The 25,924-nt window shown below is 39.2% G+C and overlaps 1 protein-coding gene across 1 annotated transcript in view; it reads right to left on the bottom strand.

Annotated features, from left to right (window-relative positions):
* Window positions 1-21,147, bottom strand: part of HERC2 (E3 ubiquitin-protein ligase HERC2) — a 509,505-nt gene extending 488,358 nt beyond the window's left edge. Inside the window, exons 1-2 of the mRNA XM_068226746.1 lie at window positions 20,877-21,147; window positions 7,840-8,066 (exon numbers count right to left, since the gene is read on the bottom strand). Of these exons, the coding sequence (XP_068082847.1) occupies window positions 7,840-8,032 (193 nt within the window). The 5' untranslated portion in view covers window positions 8,033-8,066; window positions 20,877-21,147. The remainder of the gene's footprint in view (window positions 1-7,839; window positions 8,067-20,876) is intronic.
* Between the last annotated feature and the right edge of the window lie 4,777 nt (window positions 21,148-25,924).

Below are 25,924 nucleotides of genomic sequence, written 5' to 3' on the forward strand. Positions count from 1 at the left end.
TTTGTGTTTTCTGAGAGGAGAGCTGAAAAGAAAAGATAGGATAATTAAGGAGGAGGATTAGTAGGTAAGAGAAGATTAAAAGGATTGGAAGTTAAAAGAAGATGGGAAAGGATAGGATAGGGAAATAAAGGAGGGGTAGTTTAGGGTGGGTTAGGGCGGTGGGTTATTGGAGGTAGAAAACGTGGGTAGGAACTGTGTAAGGCATGGAAAATTGAATTCGGGTTTAGAAATTTAGTATTTTTGAGAAGAAGAATTAGGAAGTCAAATAGAATATTGGGTTTTTCAGAAATGACGTTTAAATTGAAATTGGGGTTAAAGTATTGGTCAAGGTGAATAAAACAATTATCAGCATTGTTTAGAAGGAGGCCTTTGTTAATGATTTTAAGTATTGTTTATGTCTTTTTCAATATTGGTGAAATTATGGTTGGAGTCTTGTATGTGTTGTCCTATAGCAAAGAATCTTGTATTTAATGGTGTTGATATGTTCAAAGTATCTGATGTTAAAGTTGCAGCCAGTTTGTCCGATGTACGAGGAGCTGCAGCTGTTACATTTGAATCTGTATACACCAGATTTAGAAAAAGCATTACATTTATTTAGTGATTTAGAGTTGTGTAACATATCAAGATTTCTCTTATTGGTTCTAAAAGAAATTTTCATGTTGTGTTTTTAAGAACATTAGTTATTTTATAAGCATCTTGAGTGAAAGTAGAAGTGGAAAATGCAGTGGGTTTGTCTTTTGATAACGTAGTTTTAGGGCGGTGTTTGAATTTGTTGATGACACGGTTTATGAAAAAGTTGTTAAAGCCATTAAATTTAGCGATAGTATGGATGGTGTTCAATTCGTTATTTAAATCTTTTTTAGGCATAGGGGTGTTGAAGGCACGAAAAATTAGGCTGTTATAAGTGCTTAGAGGATGTGAAGAATCTTGCCGTATTGTGGTTGCTGTTTGGGTTGGTTTTCAGAAAATTTTGTAAGTTAAAGAAGAAGGATATCTAGTTAGAAAACACAAAAATTAATAATAATAATAATTTCTCTAATATCCTCTTTTGAGCCAGATATGTTGATGACACATTAGTAATCTTAGATGAAGAATCAACCAACGCAGCCACTACACTTCTTCTTAACAACATTGACTCTAACATTAAATTCACCCTTGAATCAGAACACAACAAAACTATTACTTTTCTAGACTTAACTAGACATCCTTCTTCTTTAACTTACAAAATTTTCAGAAAACCAACCCAAACAGCAACCACAATACAGCAAGACTCTTCACACCCTCAAGCACATAAACGTACTACTTATAACAGCCTAATTTTCTGTGCCCTCAACACCTCTATGTCTAAAAAAGATTTAAATAACGAATTGAACATCCGTACTATCGCTAAATTTAATGGCTTTAACAACTCTTTCATAAAGCGTATCGTCAACAATTTCAAACACCGTCCTAAAGCTACATTATCAAATGACAAAACCAAACCCACTGCATTTTCCACTTTTACTTTCACTCAAGATGCTTATAAAATAACTAATGTTCTTAAAAAACACAACATGAAAACTTCTTTTAGAACCAATAAGAGAAATCTTGACGTATTACACAACTCTAAATCACTAAATAAATGTAATGCTTTTTCTAAAACTGGAGTATACAGATTCAAATGTAACAACTGCAGCTCCTCGTACATTGGACAAACTGGCCGCAACTTTAACATCAGATACTCCGAACATATCAACGCCATCAAATACAACAGTTTCTCTGCTATACGACAACACATACAAGACTCCAAGCATAATTTCCACCAATATTGAAAAAGACATAAAAATACTTAAAATCATTAACCAAGGCCCCCTTCCAAACACTACTGAAAATTGTTTTATTCACCTTGACCAATACTTCAACCCCAATTTCAATTTAAACGACATTTCTGAAAAACCCAATATTCTATTTGACTTTCTAATTCTTCTTCTCAAAAATACTAAATTTCTAAACCCGAATTCAATTTTCCATGCCTTACACAGTTCCTACCCACGTTTTCTACCTCCAATAACCCACCGTCCTAACTCACCCTAAACTACCCCTCCTTTATTTCCCTATCCTATCCTTTCCCATCTTCTTTTAACTTCCAATCCTTTTAATCTTCTCTGATCTACTAATCCTCCTCCTTTATTAATTTATCCTATCTTTTCTTTTCACCTCTCCTCTTGGGAAAAAAAAAAACCTACTTTCCGAATTGAACTGTATACTAGTATACTATAGTGCCACCTGCATTTTGGGTCTTTGCAACATTCAAATTTAAACTCATGACTTGCGCTAACTTGGGCTACCTCAATTACGACCTGAATTCTTATCTTCAAGAAGTAGTGCGCTGTGCATATCGCCGCTGCCGGGACAAAACCTCCTATGTGAAATATTTTAGATTAGAACTTTGGCCAGTAAGGTTCTGTCATATAAGGTGCAATATTGTGTGCATATTGCCAAGGCATTCTCGCTCTTCATAACGTATGTGCTGCAGGTCAGTATATCTCCAAAAATATTATCACATAGGAGGTTTCGTCCCGGCTACGACGATATGCGTTTTTCATTTGTTTCCGGTATTGTGCTTTTTGCCATTTTTCTTTTCACAACTGGTTTTTACGTCAACTGTTCTAAAGAATCTACAAGATCCTAGTTACATACTTCAATTTATATTAAATTATATTAAATTGTATTACATACATTTTCGCAACCGAAACAATTACAGGCTGGATCATTAAGCTATTCATCGAGTTTCGTCAGCATTTGAAAGCACAGTGCCGGACACTGAGTATGTTGCGCTGATCTTCAGAAGCTAGCAGTTTGCTTCAATCAAGAAACTCGTCTTCGACTTCTACACAATTTTGGGACTTCATATTTATTAAATTGTGTTGTGACTTCGCGCCTGATAGTATATGCAGGCTGCCTCACTTAACTGTTCACCTCTTCTCGTAAACATTTTGAGACACAGTGCCGAACTTTGCGTGTGTTGTGCTACTCTTCAGAAGATTGCGCCTTACTTCATGTAAGTGACTGACCTTCTACTTCTTCTAGATTTTACGATTTAAAATTGCGCAGTGCTAATCCCCATTATCTTATGTTGCTACTTCAACTGTTTTTGTAAAAGACTCATCCTTTAATTTCTTGTTTTCCTATGCATTGTTTTTGTATTTTTATTCGGCTGATGATGACCCAGATTGGGGTCAAAACCGGTACCTCTTCCGCTTATAATTAAATAAGAATGTAACACTACATTTCTTATTTACTTGTATTGAATAGGTTGAATTAAGTTATTTGTTATTTCAATTTAAATGTGATACAGTTCAATACGGAACATCATGAAATTCTTATCTTTAAAAGTACTATGGTATATAAGACTTACTGTCTCAAAACCTGACTACTGCTACAAGGCTAAAAATTACACATCTCTATTCCCTCAGCGAAAGTATGTGAGTGAGATGATCGGTCTCTAATAAGCCTTCCGAAAATAGTATAAACTCATGCTCCACACATGTGAAACACTCATGCACTTAGATGCCATTACTTAGCAAATGCATAGATTAATATATTCCATCACGCGCCCATGCGATTATGTGAAGTGCAATGCTATTTATCTATAAATATAAAATAACATGTCCGACCAACTGATTCATCATTGCCGAGCTAAAACTACCGAACATAAAGAAATGAAATTTTGAGGATACATTTATATTACATTGTAGGTGCTCAAAAGGAAGGATTTTTGGATATTCCATCGCTAAGGGGGTGAAAAGTGGGGAAGGGATGAATTTTTAAAATGTATATCTATATCTCAAAAACTTAACAGTTTAAAGATGTCAAAATTGGTATTTAGAATCTCTATTAAAAACAGAGAAACACTTTTTTTTGTTTTTGGAAAATCCACTTCAGTGGGGTAATACTAAGTGAAAACCTGGTTGAATCCTTTTTTATGAGGATACATATCTCAAAAACTGAAAATGTTACCGACGTGAAATTTGGTAGGTGGAATCTCCTTTAAAAATAAACATTAATAAACATCAATATTTCATTTGAAAGCAGCCAAATAGTGAAGGACTTCCGGCCATTGGCATACAAAGCTGAAATGGCGAGATTAGCATGTTTGAAGTTCCCCAAAAAAAAAAAAAAAAAAAAAAAAAAAAGAAGCTAAAATCGGGAGAAATAATAGAATAATCGGGAGGCGGGAAAAACTGTCAAAAATCGGGAAAGTTGGCAGGTATGTTCATATGTCGTGAAGTATGAAAGTGCATGCAAAGGGTGCGTCCAGCATATTAATTAAAACAACAGGCACAGAGAAATTACGGTGTACTATCATCATGTTGGCAGTTATGGCAGACGGTAGAAAGCTATCACTCTTTGCCGTTTTCAAAAGAAAACTCTGCTGAAGTGCAATCTTCCAGGTGGCATTGTCGTTTGAGTGCAGGAACAAGGATGGATGTCAGCTGATGTAATGAAAGACTGGCTGAAAGTTGCGTGGGACTGATGCCCTGGAACTTTACTTCATAAAAATCCATGTTTGTTCTGGACAGTTTCTTTGGCCAATTAGCAGAGCCCGTTAAAAATTAAATGCTCCGTCTCAACACTATTCCCGTCATAATACCAGGCAGACTAACATCAGTTTTTACAGCCGCAAGACGTCTCAGTGAATAAACCATTCAACCGCCATAAACTACCAATTTTATGGGGAATAGATGGCATCTGGTTCCTTCAAACGGGCACCGTTAAGGGACCCAGCATCGAACAATTGTACTTCTGAATTCTTCAAGCTTAAAATCAACAGACTGGCTCTGTTGAAGAAATACTTCTGTTGGGGACGATCCAGCTGCGGCCATGCTGACAGAGCCCAGAGGGTGGTGGCTGCGTCGTGGTGGTCCCGGCCAGTAGGGATGAGGGTAAGTTGTTCCCGCAGTGCCTGGGCTATCTGGTAGACCTTGTTGTCAGCTGGTGTTGGTAGGCCCTTGTCGTAGGTAGCAGGCTGAAGTTTCCACCAGGGAATGACATTGTCCTGTGGCTGGTCCTGCTCGTTGGTACCGCCGTTGAATTGCTATTGGTCGTCTTCTAAAAAAATTATCCATTCTTGATTCGATGTCCTTGAACCGATCTGCCAACGCCTGAATTGCTGTTGTCAGAACTTCTATATTAGCTTGTGACATATCTTGATCTATACTGATCTGGTTCAAGATTTCAGAGATGGTGTCCAATGTTTCACTACTTTGAGTTGCTCTGGTCTCCTGAGTGACGGGTGTCACGTTGGTTGACTTGTTCACAACTTTCCGATGTGGAGTTAACTGAGACTTCATCTGCCGGTATGCTTAGTCTAACCTAGTCTGCGGCATACTCCGATGACCGGCGGGGTATCTGGTGTAACATTCCCAAGATGCAGATACCCGGAGGGTTTAGATGCTGACCCCTCTCACGACCAACTCTCCCCGAGCTGCCTCAGACCTCGGCTTATATAGGCACCTGTGCCTGGCACCCCGCCAGTCATCGGAATATGCCGCAGACTAGGTTAGACTCAGCATACCGGCAGACGAAGTCTGATCTCAGAAGACACTGTCGCGAAGACTAGGATAGCTAACGCATTGGATGGATCGGAGGATGACATTATGTGAAACTACGCAAGCTGAGAAAGCTGAGTAGAGTAAAGGACAGGTGCGTTGATTTTATTTACATGCTTAATGAGCTGATTTGTATTTGTGCCCTTTTTATGCCTGATATTTATTATTATAAGTTAAAAACTTCATTTTCCCGTATTGAAATGAGATTCACAATTAATATCAAGGAAGGTTCAACCTTTTCAATACAAAACGTGTTGCATAAGATGTTCACAACATAATATTTATTAAATAGTTAGAACCGGTTTCGACGCTCATTGCGTCATCATCAGCTACAAAAATCACAATGGGCAAAGTACATGTCATAAAAATTGCATTAATAACTCTTGCATGGCTGAATACAAATGGTAGGCTGCTTTTTCTTAAAAGCTAGAAGAACTTGAATAAAATATGATGATGTGATGTGACACATAAAAGCATAGTAGTTTGATGGGTAAGTATTGTGCATAAAATAAATACTTACCCATCAAACTACTATACTTTTATGTGTCACATCACATCATCATATTTTACTCAAGTTCTTCTAGCTTTTAAGAAAAAGCAGCCTACCATTTGTATTCAGCCATGCAAGAGTTATTAATGCAATTTTTATGACATGTACTTTGCCCATTGTGATTTTTGTAGCTGATGATGACGCAATGAGCGTCGAAACCGGTTCTAACTATTTAATAAATATTATGTTGTGAACATCTTATGCAACACGTTTTGTATTGAAAAGGTTGAACCTTCCTTGATATTAATTGTGATATTTATTATGCAATGTTTGTGTTGCTAGAGTTGACCCCAAGATCAAGTTCACCTGTACTGCTACCGCTTTTGAACTTTAACACGACACAGTGTTTGAAGAGAAGTCTCACAAATGTTCAAATTTTATGTTATTTTAGTTATTTGCTTTTAAATATGAATTCGACAAATAAATCTTCACATCTCTGAATCTCTATAATCACACAGTAATATTATTGTTCTCTGTGCAGATAATCATCAAGGATTTACAAACACCACAACATTGGACCTTATTGTTCGCTAAAGACTTGATGGTGGGAACTGAACAATTGAACAATTAGTCCAGGCTTGGAAAGACCACCTTGGTGAATATGGCTTGCATCCGAACTTCAAAAAGGCAGAATATCTTGCATGTGGAGAGCAAACAGAGGCAATTTTATCTACTAAGGAAAGCAAACTTAACAAAGTGTCTGATTTTCACTACCTTGACTCGCATCTCACAACTGCTTATAGCACTTTAACGGACACACAACATAGGGTCAGTGCCACCTGGATGAAATGTTGGCAAATTGCACGAGTTCTCTGTGACCATAAACTGCCTGTTTACCTCAAGTCTCAGTTTACACAACCATTGTGAGTCTTGTGCTGCTGAATAGGACAGAATGTTGGTCCCTCATAGATAGCAAGAACAGATGATCCATGATGCAGAAATGAGGATGCTATGTTGGTCACTAGGTCATACCAGACTTCACCACATAAAAAACAAAGATACTGAACAATTTAGTGTAGCCCCTATACTGATCAAATGCAAGAAAATCGCCTGCAATGGTACGGCCATATAGTCCGAAGTGCCGATAATTCTGCTGTTACAATTGTACTCAACATCTCCCCTCCAAGGCACTGACCAATGAGGAGGCCAAAGAAATGGTGGATGAATGCCATCAAAGAAGATATGATCAGAGTCAGAATGACAGCAGAGAATGCTCAAGATTGCGTGAAGTGGCGAGTCGTGTGCAGTGCAGCGGACCCTGCTATGCGGGACAAATGCTAAGACAAAGAAGAAGAGTGACATTATCGAATCAGAATGACAATGCTAATTTAATTACTGTTTAAAGCATCTTCTTTTCATCATACAACATGTACAGAATATTTAAGGAAAATACAACACAGTTTCAGCAAACAAATGGCATTACATAAGTAGAATCTAGTGAAACTTGAAATATCTTTTATGTTTTACTGTAGTAGTGTCAATATATCGACAAATACACTAACATTTACCGTTTATAAACTTCATTCTGTATTTCATATTGACAGTTGACTTTAAGTATAAACATTTTATTCTCCTATTCAATACAGTTTTCATCTGCTGAGATGAATGTTTATTCTCACAAAAAATTCATCTCAGCAGCTGAAAACTGTGTTGAATAGGATATAATAAATGATTATATTATTGTAAAAAGATACCCACCTTTCCGTGCAGTTATGCCGACAGAGTTGAGGAGCCCATCACTGAAAGGCCCTGTAAGCTCCCCATCTTTGACCATTTCATTCCACAGATGTGACAGACCATCTGGATTGAGTGCTTGTTGTAAATCAGTCTTAAGCCACTTGCTATCAAGGCGGCTCTGAGTGCGCACCACAATGTCCAGCTGCCCACTCATTTTGCTGTCTCTCTTAGACTGCGTGTCTGATAACCTTTAAAAGGAAGATGAGTATGAGACCCTAACCACATTTTATAAAATTTTCATTTATATTCCCAAACTCTTACATTTACAAATGCAACCAACAATTAGAGTAAGCAGGTTTTTATTTTTCTCTGTAAATAAATAAATAAAAAATAAAGGTAATGTAATATAGTTTAATGAATTCAAGAGATGAGAAAAATACCAGATTAAGAATTGATCCTGAAACTAATAAATTAATTCTGCTACTTGGGCAGTAAATTAACCCATGATGACAGAGTGAGGATAAAAATGTAGACTAGATCAGCAAGATAATGAATGGAAAATGGTTGAATGAAAATGTGAAACAGATAACATTGGATTAGGAAATTATAATAATATAATGGCGTGTGACCTATGGGGAGGCCTGGTGCAGGTCTTTTGAGTTGACAACATATAGCCAAATTGCGCATCTGTGAGGATGGGGCCCTACACAACATTAATTCTAATGCTGAAGACGGCACAAACACTGAGCCTCCAAACTAGAAAAATTAACTAACGAAAGTTAAAATCCCTGAAACAGCTGAGAATTGAGCCTTGAACAAAAGGCCAGCATGCTAACCGTTTAGCCATGGAACCAGACAGAAAATAAAAATGATGGTAGTAATGATAAAAGTTGTTTCCATGGGTTTAAAACAGGTTAACCAAATGAGATGGCTGCACGGTAAGGGCCAAGTAAGCTTGTATTCAAGAGGTGGTGGATTCGAACCCTACCATGGCCAGCCTTAAAGGTGGTTTTCTGTAGTTTAATATTTTAATACTAGGCAAAATGCTGAGGCTGTACAGTACCTTAAGGCCACAGCTGCTTCCTTCCCAGTCCTAGCCCTTTCTTATCATATCGTAGGCCTAAGTGTAAAGCTATCTGAGTTGGTTAAACTACATTAAATCGCTTGCGAAAAAAAATTAACACAGACTTCTATTGATGAGGACAAATATGTACTGTAAAAAATTTTTTTAAAAAAGGGACAGGCAGAGAAGTTATGCCTTTCCTGGTACAAAACTGAGAACCTAGAGATAAGACACCAAATAACGGCCAAAAGAGCTAGACTGTGAAAAAGAACAGGCTTACTTCGAAACTCAGAGGAAATTAGGAAGCCAAACAAGTTCAGGAATACTGCAGATTTGTCACTTCTCAAACTCACAATTTGTGAACCTCTGCAGGTGTATTAGTGAATAAAATCTGAAAGGAAAGTTCAAAAATTTTGCTTTGTAAGTAAAAAGATGTATGTATGTTCAGTCCGTCAGCAATGCCGCTGGTGAGGTCCTCAACAGCTCTGCCATCAGCTGTCATAGATGGCCTAGGCATCACTGAAGAGGCATACTAGGGAAATGAGGAGTGAGGTAGTTTCCCGTTGCTTTCCTCACTGAGCCAGAGTTGCTATTACATATCAGTCTGCCAAGCCCGCTGAAATGCATACACCAACCAACCCTATGAGCAACATTTTCACACCATTCATAGCAGGGACTGGCTGCATAAGGATTGGCATTACTAGCATTGCTCATACCTCAGTCACTTTCATATTGGCAAAGCCAAGGATAAGACAGAGACAGATCTATAAAAGCAACAAAATTGCTCTAGCCTATGCCAGAAGACATAGTGCACTGTAAACACTAGGTTCTGCCAGCAAAGGCATAAGTAAAAAGATAAACAGTAAAAATTAATATTCACTTAAAATGAACAGAGTAACCAAGAACAATGTTAAATATTGTACTTAATCTCCCTTTAACTACTCAGTTTTAAGAATTTCCAGAATGCCAGACAGGTTTCCTTGAAAATGGTTCTTTTGCGTACCAGTGAATCTACTGATAATGGGATACATTTATTTAAGCCCAAACAAATGCCAATCAACTGTGCCATAATTTGATCTTACAACCTTGAATACAGGAAGCAAGTGTCTAAGTCAATTAAGCTAAACAATTAATCACCTAGACAATATTTCCGTCCATGGACTCATGATCGGAGCTCGAGGTACAATCCCTAAATTTATTGTACAGCTATGGGATTCTCTCGGTCTCAGCCGGACATGACTTCACAACATCGCTATCGCCGCAATACGAGGTTCAGTGACCATACTCCGTAATCATCTATATAACATATGAAGAACCGTATTGCAAATTTATTCCTGAGCCTTGTAGTGATTTTTCTACCTGGCCCACTAGCAAAATCAACAGTAACTTAGAAGACAAAATACTGTGTAGTTGACATACTTCGTCCTTGTGGCAGCCTCCGCATGGGGGAAGTTGTAATAACAATAAATATGGAGAATATACACTAATAACATTTTACTAAAATGAAGTCCTCTGGACAGAACAGGGCAAGAAACATGTCATTCATATTACCCAAAAGCATGACAAAATTGTTAAAACTGGGCCTACCGGGTGAGTTGGCCGTACGATTAGGAGCGCGCAGCTGTGAGCTCGCATCTGGGAGGTAGTGGGTTCGAACTCCACTGTCGGCAGCCCTGGTTACCCATTTTCACACCAGGCAAATGCTGGGGCTGTACCTTAAGGCCACGGCCACTTCCTTCCCATTCCTAGGCCTTTCCTGTCCCATCGTCACCATAAGACCTATCTGTGTCGGTGCGACGTAAAGCAAATAGCAAAAAAACTGAGCCTATCATATGTCTCTCAATTTTGCTACTGACTATCAGGAAAATAAAAGCCAACATCCCTGAGGATAGAATGAAAAATTCGAAGTAAGCCAACAATTCATTCTTCAACACACGCTTTCATTTAACTGTTGGTAATAATAATAATAATAATAATAATAATAATAATAATAATAAAAAATAGGGCCTCAACTACTATATGCAAGTATTCTGAATTAACAGTATGTAGGCTGCAAACATTTTATGTACAATTCGAACTCTTTAGGTCATAGTGTAGTGTTTCAGCGTGCTGTTGATTAGACACGCTTATCTCAAATCTATTAGGGATCATTCTACGTGGTGGAAACGAGACCTCATAGATGGGTTGGGTGTACCTTCCAACTGAATCTCTGGACCAAAAGAGGCCCAAATTCAGGAAGCTTTATAATGTTAGAACACCTCTCCAGGGATCATAAACTCAGCATTATATGTGAAGGTTGAAGGATTACTTTATAGAGGATATGAACATCAATATGGTACATGAAATGCAAGAGACAAACCACTTTTCTTAGTAGCTGTAATGGATTAGCTGGAAAAGACCTGCGTGTACCCCATATCAGAAGCAACCCATAGGCCATGCTTCTATTTGCTATTTGCTTTAGGTCGCGACGATGGCATAGGAAAAGCCTAGGAGTTGGGAGGAAGCAGCCATGGCCTTAATTAAGGTACAGCCCCAGCATTTGCCTGGTGTGAAAATGGGAAACCACAGAAAACCATCTTCAGGGCTGCCGACAGTGGGACTTGAACCCACTAATTCCCGATTACTGGATACTGGTCGCACTTAAACGACTGCAGCTATCGAGCTCGGTAGGCCATACTTCCACTGAACTAGTTTACAACAGGGCATGTAACAGGTCATCCATAAAAACAATCCATGACATATCTAACGGCAAGTTGTCTCAAGGACCCAAAGTAATCTACATTCATTTTGAGTGTCTTGAACTGGATTAAATAAGCCTATGTTAAGAATGTCAGGACAGTTTTCTAATAAATTTTCACTTCCACCCCTCTTTGGTAGTAGTGTATAAAGAGTATTATGACAAACACCCAATTTCTGGGAGACACGAGAGAAACCTCCCAGTAGGGTGTATTTGCATGCAATATTGTTATACATCCGGGTGTCTCCTGGGCAACGGACTAGGACTCTTCCTAGATGGCTGATTCTCTCACACCAGAAGTAAAAAAGTTATTTAATATGAGATCCAACAAACGGTTCTTTTCAGAACCAACCTTAACAGTCATTTCTGTTAACATTGAAGGCATAACATCTTGTAAAGAACAACTTTTGTATGAACTTTGTCGCGACAAGCAGTGTGATGTTCTATGTGTTCAGGAAACACACAGAGATATGAAGCAGAAACGCCCATTTGTTCCTGGCATGAAACTGATCGCTGAAAGACCACATGCTCTGTATGGAAGTGCCGTTTTTGTGAAGCCGAATTTAGAAGTCAGAAGTGCTTGCCAGTCAGATGAAAACAATATTGAAATTATCACCGTTGAACTAAGTAACTGTGTAATCACCTCAGTCTATAAACCACCTGCAACAGAATTTTCCTTCATTCCACCCCACAATTTTGATAAAAGTAAAGCCTCCATTGTTACAGGTGATTTCAACAGTCACAGTCATGTATGGGGTTATGCACATGAGGACAAGAATGGTGAGACAGTTCTCTCGTGGGCTGAAAATTTTCAACATGCCCTCATCCATGATAGCAAACTCTCTCCTTCTTTTAACAGTGGAAGATGGGGATGAGGCTATAATCCAGACCTCCTTTTTGTTAGTGAAAGCATTAGGCATACATGCACCAAAGCAGTATGTCCACCAATTCCAAACATACAACATAGGCCCATCATGTGCCAAATTTTGCCACCAATAAGACCTCAAGAAGTCCGTTTTAGGCGAAGATACAACTTTAAGAAGGCTGACTGGGCAAGATTTTCCAGCATACTGAATAAGAAGATTCTGAGCATCGCTCCTGTTCCTGAAGAGTACGACAAGTTTGTTGACATCGTCCAATTTTCTTCAAGAGCATCAATTCCAAGAGGTTGCAGAACCAGTTTTATCAGAGGCATTAAACCTGAAACGGCCACTTTGCTAGAAGAATATTACAAGAAATATGAACTTGATCCTTTTAGCGAAGAAACATCAATCCTTGCACAAAGCGTTCTTTCCTCAGTATCACTGGCTAAAAGGGATGAGTGGATAAAATTAATGACAGAGGAGCTGAAAGTAGCAAGAATGATTGCTGGTACAAACAGGTGGGAACAATGGCAGGAGGGTACTCAGAATGAGGAGATAAAGGCTAATTTAGGAATGAACTCGATGGACGAAGCTGTACGCATAAACCGGCTTCGGTGGTGGGGTCATATGAGGCGAATGGAGGAGGATAGGTTACCTAGGAGAATAATGGACTCTGTTATGGAGGGTAAGAGAAGTAGAGGGAGACCAAGACGACGATGGTTAGACTCGGTTTCTAACGATTTAAAGATAAGAGGTATAGAACTAAATGAGGCCACAACACTAGTTGCAAATCGAGGATTGTGGCGACGTTTAGTAAATTCTCAGAGGCTTGCAGACTGAACACTGAAAGGCATAACAGTCTATAATGATAATGTATGTATGTATGTATGTATGTATGTATGTATGTATGTATGTATGTATGTGACATGAGCAAGAGCAGTCAGAAGGCCTGGAGACTATTACGTCGTCTCAATAATGACAATACCCAAGCCAGCACATATGCTAATATAAAGGCAGATCAAATTGCCCATCAGTTGCTAGTAAATGGAAAATCAACCCAATCTAGAAAGCTAGATAAGAAACCAATAACACGGAAGCCAAACCAAGATAGTAACATACTATCTCCACCATTTACTGAAGCTGAACTGAAATCAGCACTGAGGAAGTGCAAATTGGGAAAAGCTGCTGGACTAGATGACATTCGAGTAGAGCAGATCAAAAATTTTGGTCCTGTTACAAGGCGATGGCTACTGGAATTAATGAATATCTGTGTCCAAGAATGCAAGATTCCCAAAATCTGGCGAAAGGCTAGAGTCATTGCTATCCCTAAACCAGGCAAAGATTGGCTGGATCCCAAAAGCTATAGGCCTATTTCCTTGCTCTGTCACCTGTACAAGGTCCTGGAGAGGCTCATTCTTGAGCGACTGATAGGAAAGGTGGAGTCGTCTCTTATACCACAGCAAGCTGGATTCCGAGAAGGAAAAAGTTGCACATCACAGGTATTAAACTTGAAACAGCATATTGAGAATGGCTTTGAGAATCGGCCCATTACAGGCGCTGTCTTCATCGATCTTTCTGCAGCTTATGACACAGTCAACCATCGGCTTCTTCTAACAAAATTGTATGACATCACCAAAGACTTCCATCTAATGTGCAACATTAAAAATATTCTCCAAAACTGAAGATTCTTTGTGGAATTTCAGGGAAAAAGAAGCAGATGGAGAACACAGAAGAATGGGTTACCGCAAGGCAGTGTGCTCGCACCACTGTTATTCAACATCTATACTAACGATCAGCCTCTACCTGAAGGTACCCAGAGTTTTATCTATGCTGATGATTGTGCAGTCACTGCTCAGGCCAACTGTTTTGAAAAGGTAGAACAGACTTTATCCAAAGCTCTGAAAGAATTTACCAACTACTACAATGAAAATCCTGCCAAAACTCATAGCTGTGTATTTCATCTCAATAACAAAAAAGCAGCTAAAACCTTACAAATCACCTGGGAAGGAATCCCTCTTCAACACTGTTCAACTCCAAAATATCTGGGAGTGATTCTGGACCGTACGCTTACGTATAAGAAACACTGCCTAAACGTGAAACAAAAAGTGTCTGCCAGAAACAACATAGTGCGGAAACTTCGAGGCACCACCTGGGGAGCTCACCCTTGTACTGTGAGAACAAGCGCGCTAGCACTGTGCTACTCCACTGCTGAGTATGCATGCTCCGTGTGGCATAAGTCTAGCTATGCCAAAAACATAGATGTAGCACTAAATGACACCTGCCGTATTATCACAGGTTGTTTTTTTGCTATTTGCTTTACGTCGCACTGACACAAATAGGTCTCATGGCGACGATGGGATAGGAAAGGCCTAGGAAGTGGAAGGAAGCGGCGGTGGCCTTAATTAAGGTACAGCCCCGGCATTTGCCTGGTGTGAAAATGGGAAACCACGGAAAACCATCTTCAGGGCTGCCGACAGTGGGGTTCGAACCCACTATCTCCCGATTACTGGATACTGGCCGCACTTAAGCGACTGCAGCTATCGAGCTCGGTTCACAGGTTGTTTAAGACCTACTCCCATAGATAAACTCCACTGTCTCGCTGGTATAGCACCACCTGAAATCCGACGTGAGATTGCTGCTAGGCATGAGAAAAGCAAAGCTATGACTATGGAAGCCCATCCTTTGTATGCCTGTCAACCAGCACATCCTAGGTTGAAATCAAGAAAGAGCTTCTTGACAACCACTGAAGCTCTTAAAGGAACACCACAACAAGCAAGAATCTCAATGTGGTGGGAAAAATGTCAACATTTGAGAGAATGGATGGTTCCAAAGGAAGAACTTCCTCCTGGACATTCTGAAAAGTGGACAACATTGAAGGCTCTCAATCGATTACGCTCCAGTACCACGAGATGCAAGACCAACCTACACAAATGGGGCCTTCCTGTGGAGACAGTTTACTGCAAGTGTGGTACAAAGCAGACTAACGAGCATCTTCTACTGTGTCCATCTTCTCCAGCCACCTGTACCAGTAAAGATCTAATGAGGGCAACTCCAAATGCGCTTGTGGCCAATTTTTGGTCAACCAATGTTTAAAATTTCCTTGTTTAATTTTTGTCTCTCTTACTTTGTACTTCTGACACGATAAATAATAATAATAATAATAATAATAATAATAATAATAATAATAATAATACCCAATTTCTGAGCCAAAGAAATTAACCGTATGCAGTTAAAATCCCTACCCCAGTTGGAAATCAAACCCAAGAACCTCTGAACTGAAGGCCAGTATACTGCCCATTTGGCCAAAGATCTGGACATTTTACTGTTGATGGTATATAAATTTATAATCCACAAAAAGTACAATGACGAAGTAGTCTAAATGTGTTCTACTGCAGAAATATATTTAACTTTTCCCAAGTTACAGAGGAGAAGTGTCAAAAGGTGACAGAATGAAAAACATAAGAAAAATGTTAAGCAAGCAAGGGGTTGTAGTAAGGATGTAAAGGAGAGGGCATATAAATCTCTGGTAAGACCCCAACTAAAGTATGGTTCTAGTGTATGGGACCCTCACCAGGATTACTTGATTCAAGAACTGGAAAAAATCCAAAGAAAAGCAGCTTGATTTGTTCTGGGTGATTTCCGACAAAAGAGTAGCGTTACAAAAATGTTGCAAAGTTTGGGCTGGGAAGAACTGAGAGAAAGAAGACGAGCTGCTCGAATAAGTGGTATGTTCTGAGCAGTCAGCGGAGAGATGGCATGGAATGACATTAGTAGACGAATAAGTTTGAGTGGCGTCTTTAAAAGTAGGAAAGATCACAATATGAAGATAAATCTGGAATTCAAGAGGACAAATTGGGGCAAATATTCATTTATGGGAAGGGGAGTTAGGGATTGGAATAACTTAACAAGGGAGATGTTCAATAAATTTCCAATTTCTTTGAAATCATTAAAAAAAGGCTAGGAAAACAACAGATAGGGAATCTGCCACCTGGGCGACTGCCTTAAATGCAGATCAGTATTGACTGATTGATAAAAAAAAAAACAAATATATAGGCTACTAAAATGGAACTAAGCCTAAATTTCTCAACTTGTTAACTGGGTTCACAACTGTATTTCATAACAAACCAACCCTGGACTTGCAGTGCAATCAGCTTGAGGTGGGAAATCATGTAATCCCATTAAATAACAGTTCACTCTAATGACGAACAAGGAATAACTCAATACATGAGAGTTCATAATCCACACATATGAAAAGGAGAGGCTACATCATACCAGTCTATGGACTGATGACCCCAAACAACAACAAATGAAAATGGGAAATGTAACAAAATGAGAGACTTACTAAATCAAATTGTTAGGAGACACTTGATTATCTGGAGAGCTTGCATATTTCTAATATTTCATGCTTTAAAATAACTTTAATCAAAATATTAGCTCAACTTTTCATCAAATTCAGGAAAACATTCCACAAATCATATTTCTCTGGAAGGGACCGCTCTGGATGGGGATCTTAAAACAAAAATCCAAACCATCTTCATAACCTTAATACGTTAAAGGCCCAGGTTTTGAAGACGTAACATACATATATCATTAACAAAACTTTAACAGGAACTTTCAAAACACACTGATGCAACACCAGGCTCTAAACTGAACTCTCTGTCATGCCAAAGCCTAAGCATTTCCAGTCTAACCTAAGCCAGTAACGGGTGCGGATGTGCTGAGTTGAGTGTGCCGGTAGAACGGGAGTGGAGTGTGAGCGGTGAGTGCAGGAGGGAAGTGGAAAGTGAAGAGGAAGATGATTGGTGTGGAGCAGTATCGGGTATTAATGGATGATGGCAAGGAGGATGGAAGAAAAATACAGCCAAAAGAGAAGAAGGTAAAGTGGAACTAGGAATGAAGGGTGACTGGATGTTGGTGGCAGCGGTGGTTATGGTTCTGTTAGTCATAGGAGGCGTGGAAATTAACCCCAGGCCGACTTCCAGTGGCTTAATGAGCTGGGAAGATGTGGAAGTAATAAAGAGAGTGGTAAGGGAAGTTGTGGAAGAAGTTTGCCCGTTTGAACAGATTAAAACTGTGATGCAGGAGCAAGTGAAGGAGTTTGAAAATATGAGACAATGGATCCATAAAAAAGCAGATGAAACAATGACCAAAGTGGGGAACAACGAGGGAAAAATTGTGTTATTCAGAGAGAAAATAAGAAATATGGAAGAGATGTTGAAGCTGGAGACAGAATTAGAACGCTCTAGTCAGAGGAACAGAGGAAGAAATGCTTATTTATATGGGATACCGGAAGAAAAGGGAGAGGACAAAGTGGGGATAATTTATAAAGTTTTGGACGTCATCCAAAACAAAATGAAAATTAACTTCAGCGAAGTAGATATAGATAACGTGCAAAGGATAGGTACAGCGCATGGAAACAGGCCTATAAAAATGTTAATATCCACTTTGATGGCTGAAACAGTGATAAGAAATGCAGGGAACCTACAGAGTGAAAAAAAACTGGATTAAGAGAGACGTGGGTAGAGAAGGGAACAAGAATCTGAAAATCCTAAAAAAAAAATTAGTAAGGGTAAAACTTCAAGGATTAAAAGCGAACATTAGGGGGCAGCAATTAGTGGTAACTAATGGTATATAGGTCAGATTTTGGAATGTGACTAATTACGAGCATTAGAGGATGGACTGAGGAAGGAATCCGTGATAGGGAAGAGAGCGGAGGAAAGACAAGCAATAGAAAGCAGCGCTGGAGAAGACGGACATGGTGAAAAGGAAAGATCAAATGGAAGCAGTGAGCCGTGTGATCTTAGTATGGCGGCGAGATCGGAAGAGATCAGAGAGTCGATTGAAAGGCAAGTTAGAGACATTACAGTTGGTGAAGACGGGCAGGCGGATAAAGAAAAAAAAAAAAGAAAAATAGGGCATTGGTACAGAGCTTGCAGCAAGAAGAAATTAGCAGGACAGAAAAGGACGCGCATGCCATCTTCGAATCGATTGTAGAAGAAGCCAGGGAAGCAGTAATTGAGATGAGGAGGGAGTCCAGGGCAAGAGTTAAGCAGCTGAGGACGGAGGCCAGTGTGAGAGAAGAAAGGAAGATACAGGGAGTGAAAGGGAGAAGCTTGATCTTAAAGGAGATATGGGGTAAGATGAGTAAATTGGACGGAGGCGTAGTGACAAGAAGCAATAAAAACAAATAGCTGCAGTAAGTAAATTGTTTAAGCATATGAGAATAGTGGAGTGTGTGTGTTATTTGTAAAATGTAGTGGCATAATTTTAATATGGTGAGAGGCTTGTGTGACTATAGTTCAGATATTTTGGCTGGTGGATACAAGTGGTTGCAGGATGATTGTGATTCAAAGTAGCGATGGCATGTGTGGTGACTTAGTAAATAATCACGAGGTTGTGTGATCAAGTTAATATGTGGATATGGATGCTGTTGTAACCAAGGTTGAAATTTACAAAACACAACTTTTATTGCTTCACTTTAGGATATTTACACAAATAACTGAAATTTATTTTGAAGCAAAAAGGAATATTGAATCTTGAGAAAAGTCTGTCTTTATACAATATGTACAGGTTTACAGTCTTTATATACACTCCTATCTTGAAAAGATAGTCTTTGTGAATTGACACGTTGATAGTCGAGAACTATCTGGCACACTAACATGAATGTCTTTGAGAGTCCTTGTTTGTTGAAGTGCCTGAATTCCTAAAAAGCAAGTTCAATTGATTGAAGAAATTCCACCTAGCGAAACTAAGGGAGCTTGCGTAAATTAGGGAATGAAAATGGCTTGTAAAAGAATTACGGAACATAGGCAGCGGAAACAGGTAAGGGAGCGGTGACCAGAGGTGAAACCTCGTACTGCCAGAAATTCAGTCCACCTGGTCGAAGCACATTTTCAAGAGGAGTAGCCTCCGTGCTCGACGTAGGGTGTATTCTGGAGCTGGACACCGGGGCAAGTGGGCAAGTGAGCAGGCAGGGAGCTCCTATTTATAGTACACTCGATGGTCAGGCACGCGCACTGAAGGCTGCGCGTCGAAGCTAGCAGAATGATACACAGGCGCGCGTGCAGCTGGCTGGTGGAGCGAGACGGGAGCGCCGGACATACAACAGATGCTATAAGGTAGTAGAGTGGATGTAAAAATTTGTGATGAGTTAAGGCTGGCGGATGAATAGGGAGATATTGATGTTTGGTTGGTAATGTATGGAATGGCAAGTGAGATGGTTTCATTTATGTGGAGAGTTGCCTGAAATGTTTAAAAAAATAAGTGTAGCGAGATAATAGAATTTAACAGTGGACAACAGTAATGCAATGTAAGGAGAATAATTGGACACCGGCACGACAGTGGATGTAACACGAAAGCTGGGTTTGCAACTTGAGTAGAGCAACAGAGAGGTCAGTGTTCAGAAAGGATTGCGCCGAGTTGCAAACCAGGCCGGAAGTGATATGCAGTTTGTTTAAATTACAGATGATGTATGCCGACACTATTGTACTTTACACAGCAATATGTTAGTACTTTAGTTTCTTATTATAATACTATCATACTGCCTTCTGCCATGGCCAACAGACCACCAATAAGGGTTGATCTTGGGCCAGGCGACAGTGTTTATCCTGCCCCATTACCATTTTATTATTATTACTATTATTATTATTATTACAATCATTATGATTATGACTATCATTTTTATTTATGGTTTTGTTCATGTGCCTGCCTATCTGGTGGCATTCTTTTCATTTTCTTTTTTTGAGCTGGTTTAGGTCAGACTTGTTATTTCTTTTTCTACAATTAATGGATCATATACATATTATGTAGATCTGGAGGAAAGAATAATAAAGAATCTACACTATCTAAGCATTTCCAATACCGGTAGCTAAACCCTAAGAACCACTTGGACTTAAAATGTAAAATCAGGTAAAGAAACATAATAGCTAAGTTATAAATAAGAATCATAAGAGGTGGACAAGATCCAGTTCACTTTTTAATTCCATAGCCTAACCCAGTAAATGGCATTAAAATAGTACCCAAGCCCTACATCTGAAAAGTATAATATCCCTTTTGAAATTACACATTTTTTTTTTTTTCAAGAAGTGTAAAACAGTGAAGCAATGATAGAATACAATTACCATTATGAAGGCGAGGATCAAAACCTGTCTCCTCACAGGATTTCGGCGATCTATAGGTTATTCAACATCTCCAATAAATGTTTTACTCCCGTAAAATATATCCCGGGTCCTTGTCTTTTCTCATAAAGAATCCGGTGTAATTCACACAAAATGTATCTATTTATGATAAACAAACACGATCATGTCAACGAGTTCACACAGCATGAAGACGATTTAGAAATAAATTAAGTAAGAAACTTCAAGATGCAATCATCTAAAAATTCAATACGACTTACGTTTTCTATAAGTCTAAACACAACACATTTCCAATACGAAGATCATCCTGAGACGTAATATTTATGACATTATTATCCCCCCGAACTGTCAAAATTCACCTTTCCAAAATAAATTCACTTTCCGTAGTAATCGCAGTGGGAAACATGAATAACAAAGTTCTTGACAGTAAATATCAAGAGCAAACTATGTATGGGATTTGCATTCATCATTTATCCGTGTCATAATCTAAATTATATCAATAACCAACATTTTTCCAGAAAACATCACCCAAGTGCGATTCTATGCACATTGCAACGAGCAAAGCTGCCATCTATCGACCTTACATAGAACTATCAAAATTCGTTCACGGCTGATAGGATCCCTCGCTGAGACGCATCAAAGAGGGCATGATTCGTTCCGCTGTCATTTTGGACACATAACTACTGAAGCTGATTGAAAATTTCACAATTTGTTCTTATTACTCCTGGGAGGGTTTAGGAAGTGGTTTGAACGAAATCGAATGGGTAGTTCGACAAAGGCAATAAGAAGAATGAAAAAAAAAAACAGGGGAAGGCAACTAAACCGCATGAGAAGTTTGATCAGTATTTCTTAAATCTTATCGTATTCTGCTTCTATAAACGGTATATGAAAATGAAAAATCAAAGTTAAGTCCCCATGGCATAGGGGGCGAGAAGGAGTGAAGAAAAAAATGTCGAAAATGACAGAGATTACGGGTGAATGTGAGTGTATGCTTCAGCACAGCTCTCAACCAAACTAGATACACATATAACTTACTACCAGGAACACTTACTGCAGGGACATGAAACCCCTAGCACCAAAAAAGGAAGGGGCGAAAGTAAAATTCCGAAAAATGAACTATATTAGTGGCGAGTTTATTGTCTTGATTAGCTGAGATGAACCGAGATACTCTGCATGCCGTTTGAGCCAAAGTTCATTCCCAAACGGGATGTGGATTAGAAGGGGTGACAAGAATGTCCAACATGACCCAGATCATGGATATAAATGTACATGTTCCAGCATAGCTCTCAAACAAACATGACACCATGGGTGCTCATAGGATAGCTTGAAGGTGGGGGGGGGGTGTAATGTACTATTTGTTTAATTTTTTGGAAGATGAATGGCGATTTGTACCTTCCACGGTAGAATACCAACCGCGGTATCCCCTACCACTGCTACGTAATACCGACTTTTAAATCATTTTCTTGACAAAAAACACCTGACTACATAAAAAAATTTCTTTCCTCCGGAGCATGTTCGCCCTTGCATGATACTCATATGACTTACGGTACTGTTTGGGGTGAAAAGGGAGTCAAATACTAATATAATAGAAACGACCAATATTAAAAGTGAAAACGATGTATGTTAAAAAATATAGTTATTATTTTGCATTTAATTAAACGGTTTAAAACATCTAACGCGGTTGAATTAGTAAACGCGGGCGAAGTCGCGGGCACCGGCTAGTATACATATAAAATAAGAGTTGTGTCTGTACATTGCCCAGAATTTGAAAAGAATGGTATTTCTGAATCGCTCGTGTCCACAATAACAAAAATGCACTTTTTACATTTCCGCAATGTCTGTCTGTCTGTCTGTCTGTCTGTCTGTCTGTCTGTCTGTCTGTCTGTCTGTCTGTCTGTCTGTCTGTCTGTCTGTCTGTCTGTCTGTCTGTCTGTCTGTCTGTCTGTCTGTCTCTCTGTCTGTCTGTCTGCACGCGCATCAAGAGAAAACAGCTGAAGAAAATTTAATGAAAATCGGTATGTAAAGTCGGGGAATGAGCCCTACAATCTAGGCTATAAATCATTTGATTCACGCTGAGTGAAATTGTAGTTTAGGGGAAGGCCTAAAATGTAATTCTCAAATATGTATGTTATTAGTGGTTCTATCGATAAATACTACGTAACTAAAGTTATATAGAATTAAATTTCCGAACATTTTTGTCCTACACATTTTTACCATCCCGGCTTTGAGAACAGAGATATTCATGAATTTGTATTTTTGTTACTAAGTCCATGTCAACGCCGAGCTACGAGAAAATGGGTAAACCGAATTTAATGAAAATCGGTATATACAGTTGGGGAAAAAGGAACTATAGTCTATGCCATAAACATTTTCATTCATCCCGGATGAAATTTGGGGGAAGGCGCCTGGAATGAAATCCTTTTGGTCCTATCGAAAAGTACTACATAACAAAGTTTAAAGAGAATACAGTTTCCAATCATTTATGTTTTATTCAGTTTTTCCGTTCCGACATGGTAATAGTGGTATTTCAGAGTCGAAAGTAAACTAAATAAGAAGGCCTACAACATCGAAAGCTCATAAAATTGATCAACAGTAACATTAACATACCATGTCTGTCTGTTAGGTCAACAGCCCAGAGGCTGGTTGGATCCTCAAATAGCACCACCAAAGGTTGTGGGGTTATAAGGAAACCCCAAAAATCAACGGCAGCACCAAAATGGGGCATTCTAGGCAAGATGAGGAGTGAGGTAGTTTGCCATTGCTTTCCTCACTGGGTCAGAAAGTACTATTGCAGCATGACTGACCCTGTGAGCAGCACCTTAAGTTTCATAACACTCAGAAGCACTAGTCGTGCTCCGAATGTGATTACTCAGCACTACCCATACCCCACCAGCTTCCATATTGTCACAGCCATGATGTTGACTGGGACTTCGCTGGAAGCTACACTTTACTCTGGCCTGTACCAAGAGATGGGTGCAAAAGTACTGTATCCATCAAGAAATGACAGCAGGCATAACATACCATAACCATTGTTTGTTGTGATGTTCTTTGTCTCCTATGCTGCCACTCATCGCCGATTGATACATCAAGACAAGATGGCGTCAGCGAAGGATGTAAGTGAAGATAGCTCCCGGTTCTCTTGCGAAATAATCGGGAACAAGTGTGGTGTAAACAAGAGGCGAGTGAAGAATGGTATCCAGTGTGAAAAGTGTTAAATTTGGTACCATTTTGAGTGTATATGTAGTGCTCGTTTTGCTAAAAATGAGGATACTTGGGCTTGTGTCAGCTGCGGCGAGAGCAATTTGAATAGCGGTAACAAACCTAGGCCTACAACGGCCAACGAATCGCTGGCGTCTCATTCCTTGGAGGATGGAGGTACCGGTAATGATAATGTACTTGTAATACTCTCTTTATTGCAACAGGATGTACAAGCATTAAAAGCGGAGAATGAGATTTTAAAGGAGAAGGTACGTTTACTGGAATCGAAAGTACCGGTACCAGTAAACACTCAGAACACAGGTGGCTCCGTGAATTCTAGCGCGTGGTGTCAAGTTGCTTCAGATTCTAGGAGGAAAAGTGTACAGTTAAATAAGGACAACTTTGTAATTGACACAAAAAATAGATTTTCAGCCCTGAGGGAAGTAAGCGATACGCAAGGTATCCGTATAGGAAGCAGTCAAACGTATAGCGCAAAATCCGTTACGTGAAGCGGTGAAGTTAGGCCTAAAATCCCACACAGTTCACCGGCGAAAGTGTCGAATATTCTCATATTTGGTGATAGCCAGGCGAGGGGAATTGCGGAGAAAATGGTCAATGAAGATATTGCGGTATCGGCAGTCATCTATCCTGGGGCCCCAATGAAGAAGGTATTGGAAAAAACGGAGCAGGTGGCAAGAAATCTTGGAAGTCGTGCTGCAGTAGTGATCATCGCCGGGACGAACGACGTAGCTCACAACGCCGCTAAAAATGTTATTTCTGAACTTAAATGTACACTAGGTAAGCCGACTCACACTGACATATTTGTAGTGAACGTGCCCCACAGGCATGATTTGATTAGAGACTCGTGTGTGAACATTGAAGTGGACAAAGTTAATACAGATATGGTTAAAATTTGTAAACATTTTCGTAATACACAGGTAATTGATAGCAGCAGTTTCGAGAGATACTGTTACACAAAGCATGGCCTTCATCTAAACAATTCAGGTAAACGAAAGATAGCAAATATTGTTCTAGATTTTATTAATCATAAAATATGTACTGAAAAAAGGCAACTCCCTTGAGTTATAATACTGACCAGGAAAACTAGTCGAAAGAGCCAGCTGTACGTCAAGATGGCTCAGCCAACTAGAAAATGAAACTCAGGAAAGTAAGGAATTTCAAGTTACCCAATTGCAACAGTCAAGTTTTAGGGAGGAAGGGGGTCTGAGATTGCTCTTGGTAAACTGTCAGAGTGTAGTAAATAAACAATTAAAATTCGGTACATTGATGGAATCTTATGAGACTGATGTGGTGATAGGAGTGGAATCGTGGTTGAGAGAAGGGGTGGGTAATAGATAAGTATATCCAGAAGGGTACACGGTCTATCGTAGAGACCGAGGAGATAAAAAGGGAGGGGGGTGTTTATTCTGGTGAAGGAAACTTATTGTTCACATGAATGGCTTACCGATGAAAGGGATGAAATATTAGGGATAAAATTAAATTTGTGGTAATATGAAGGAGGTGGGAATTATAGGAACATACAGGCCTGGAAGAAAGGAAAGAGACATGGAAATATTTGAGAAAATAATAGATTATACTTATAAAAACAATAATAATGCTGTGGTAATAATTGGGGGAGATCTAAACTTGCCTGAGGTTGAATGGAATGGAGCTGCAAGTGAAGCCCATGAACAGAAACTGGCAAATAAGTTAATTTGGGAGGAAGAATTTACACAAGTAGTACAAGAACCGACTCGTCTCAATAACTTACCAGATGTATTCTTGGTTAAACCATGGGAAATTGTTGGTAAAACTGAGGTAATTGAAGGAATAGGTGACCATAAGGCTGTAATAATGGATGTAGGACTGATACCAAAAAGGCTTAATAAGAGGGTCACACAAGACAGAAATTGTACAAAAAAACTAAAGTTGATGAATTTGGGACTTACCTTAAATCACAATTCAGTTGTTGGATAAGTGAATACACTTTGGGCTAAATTCAAGGGAATCGTTTGGGAAGGAGAGAAGAGATTTGTACCTGTTAAGAAGGGTAACATGACCTCAGACCCTGTGTATTATACAAGGGAAATAAGAAAATACAAACGAAAAT

The sequence above is a fragment of the Anabrus simplex genome, chromosome 3, assembly GCF_040414725.1.
Source record: "Anabrus simplex isolate iqAnaSimp1 chromosome 3, ASM4041472v1, whole genome shotgun sequence".
NCBI lineage: Eukaryota > Metazoa > Arthropoda > Insecta > Orthoptera > Tettigoniidae > Anabrus > Anabrus simplex.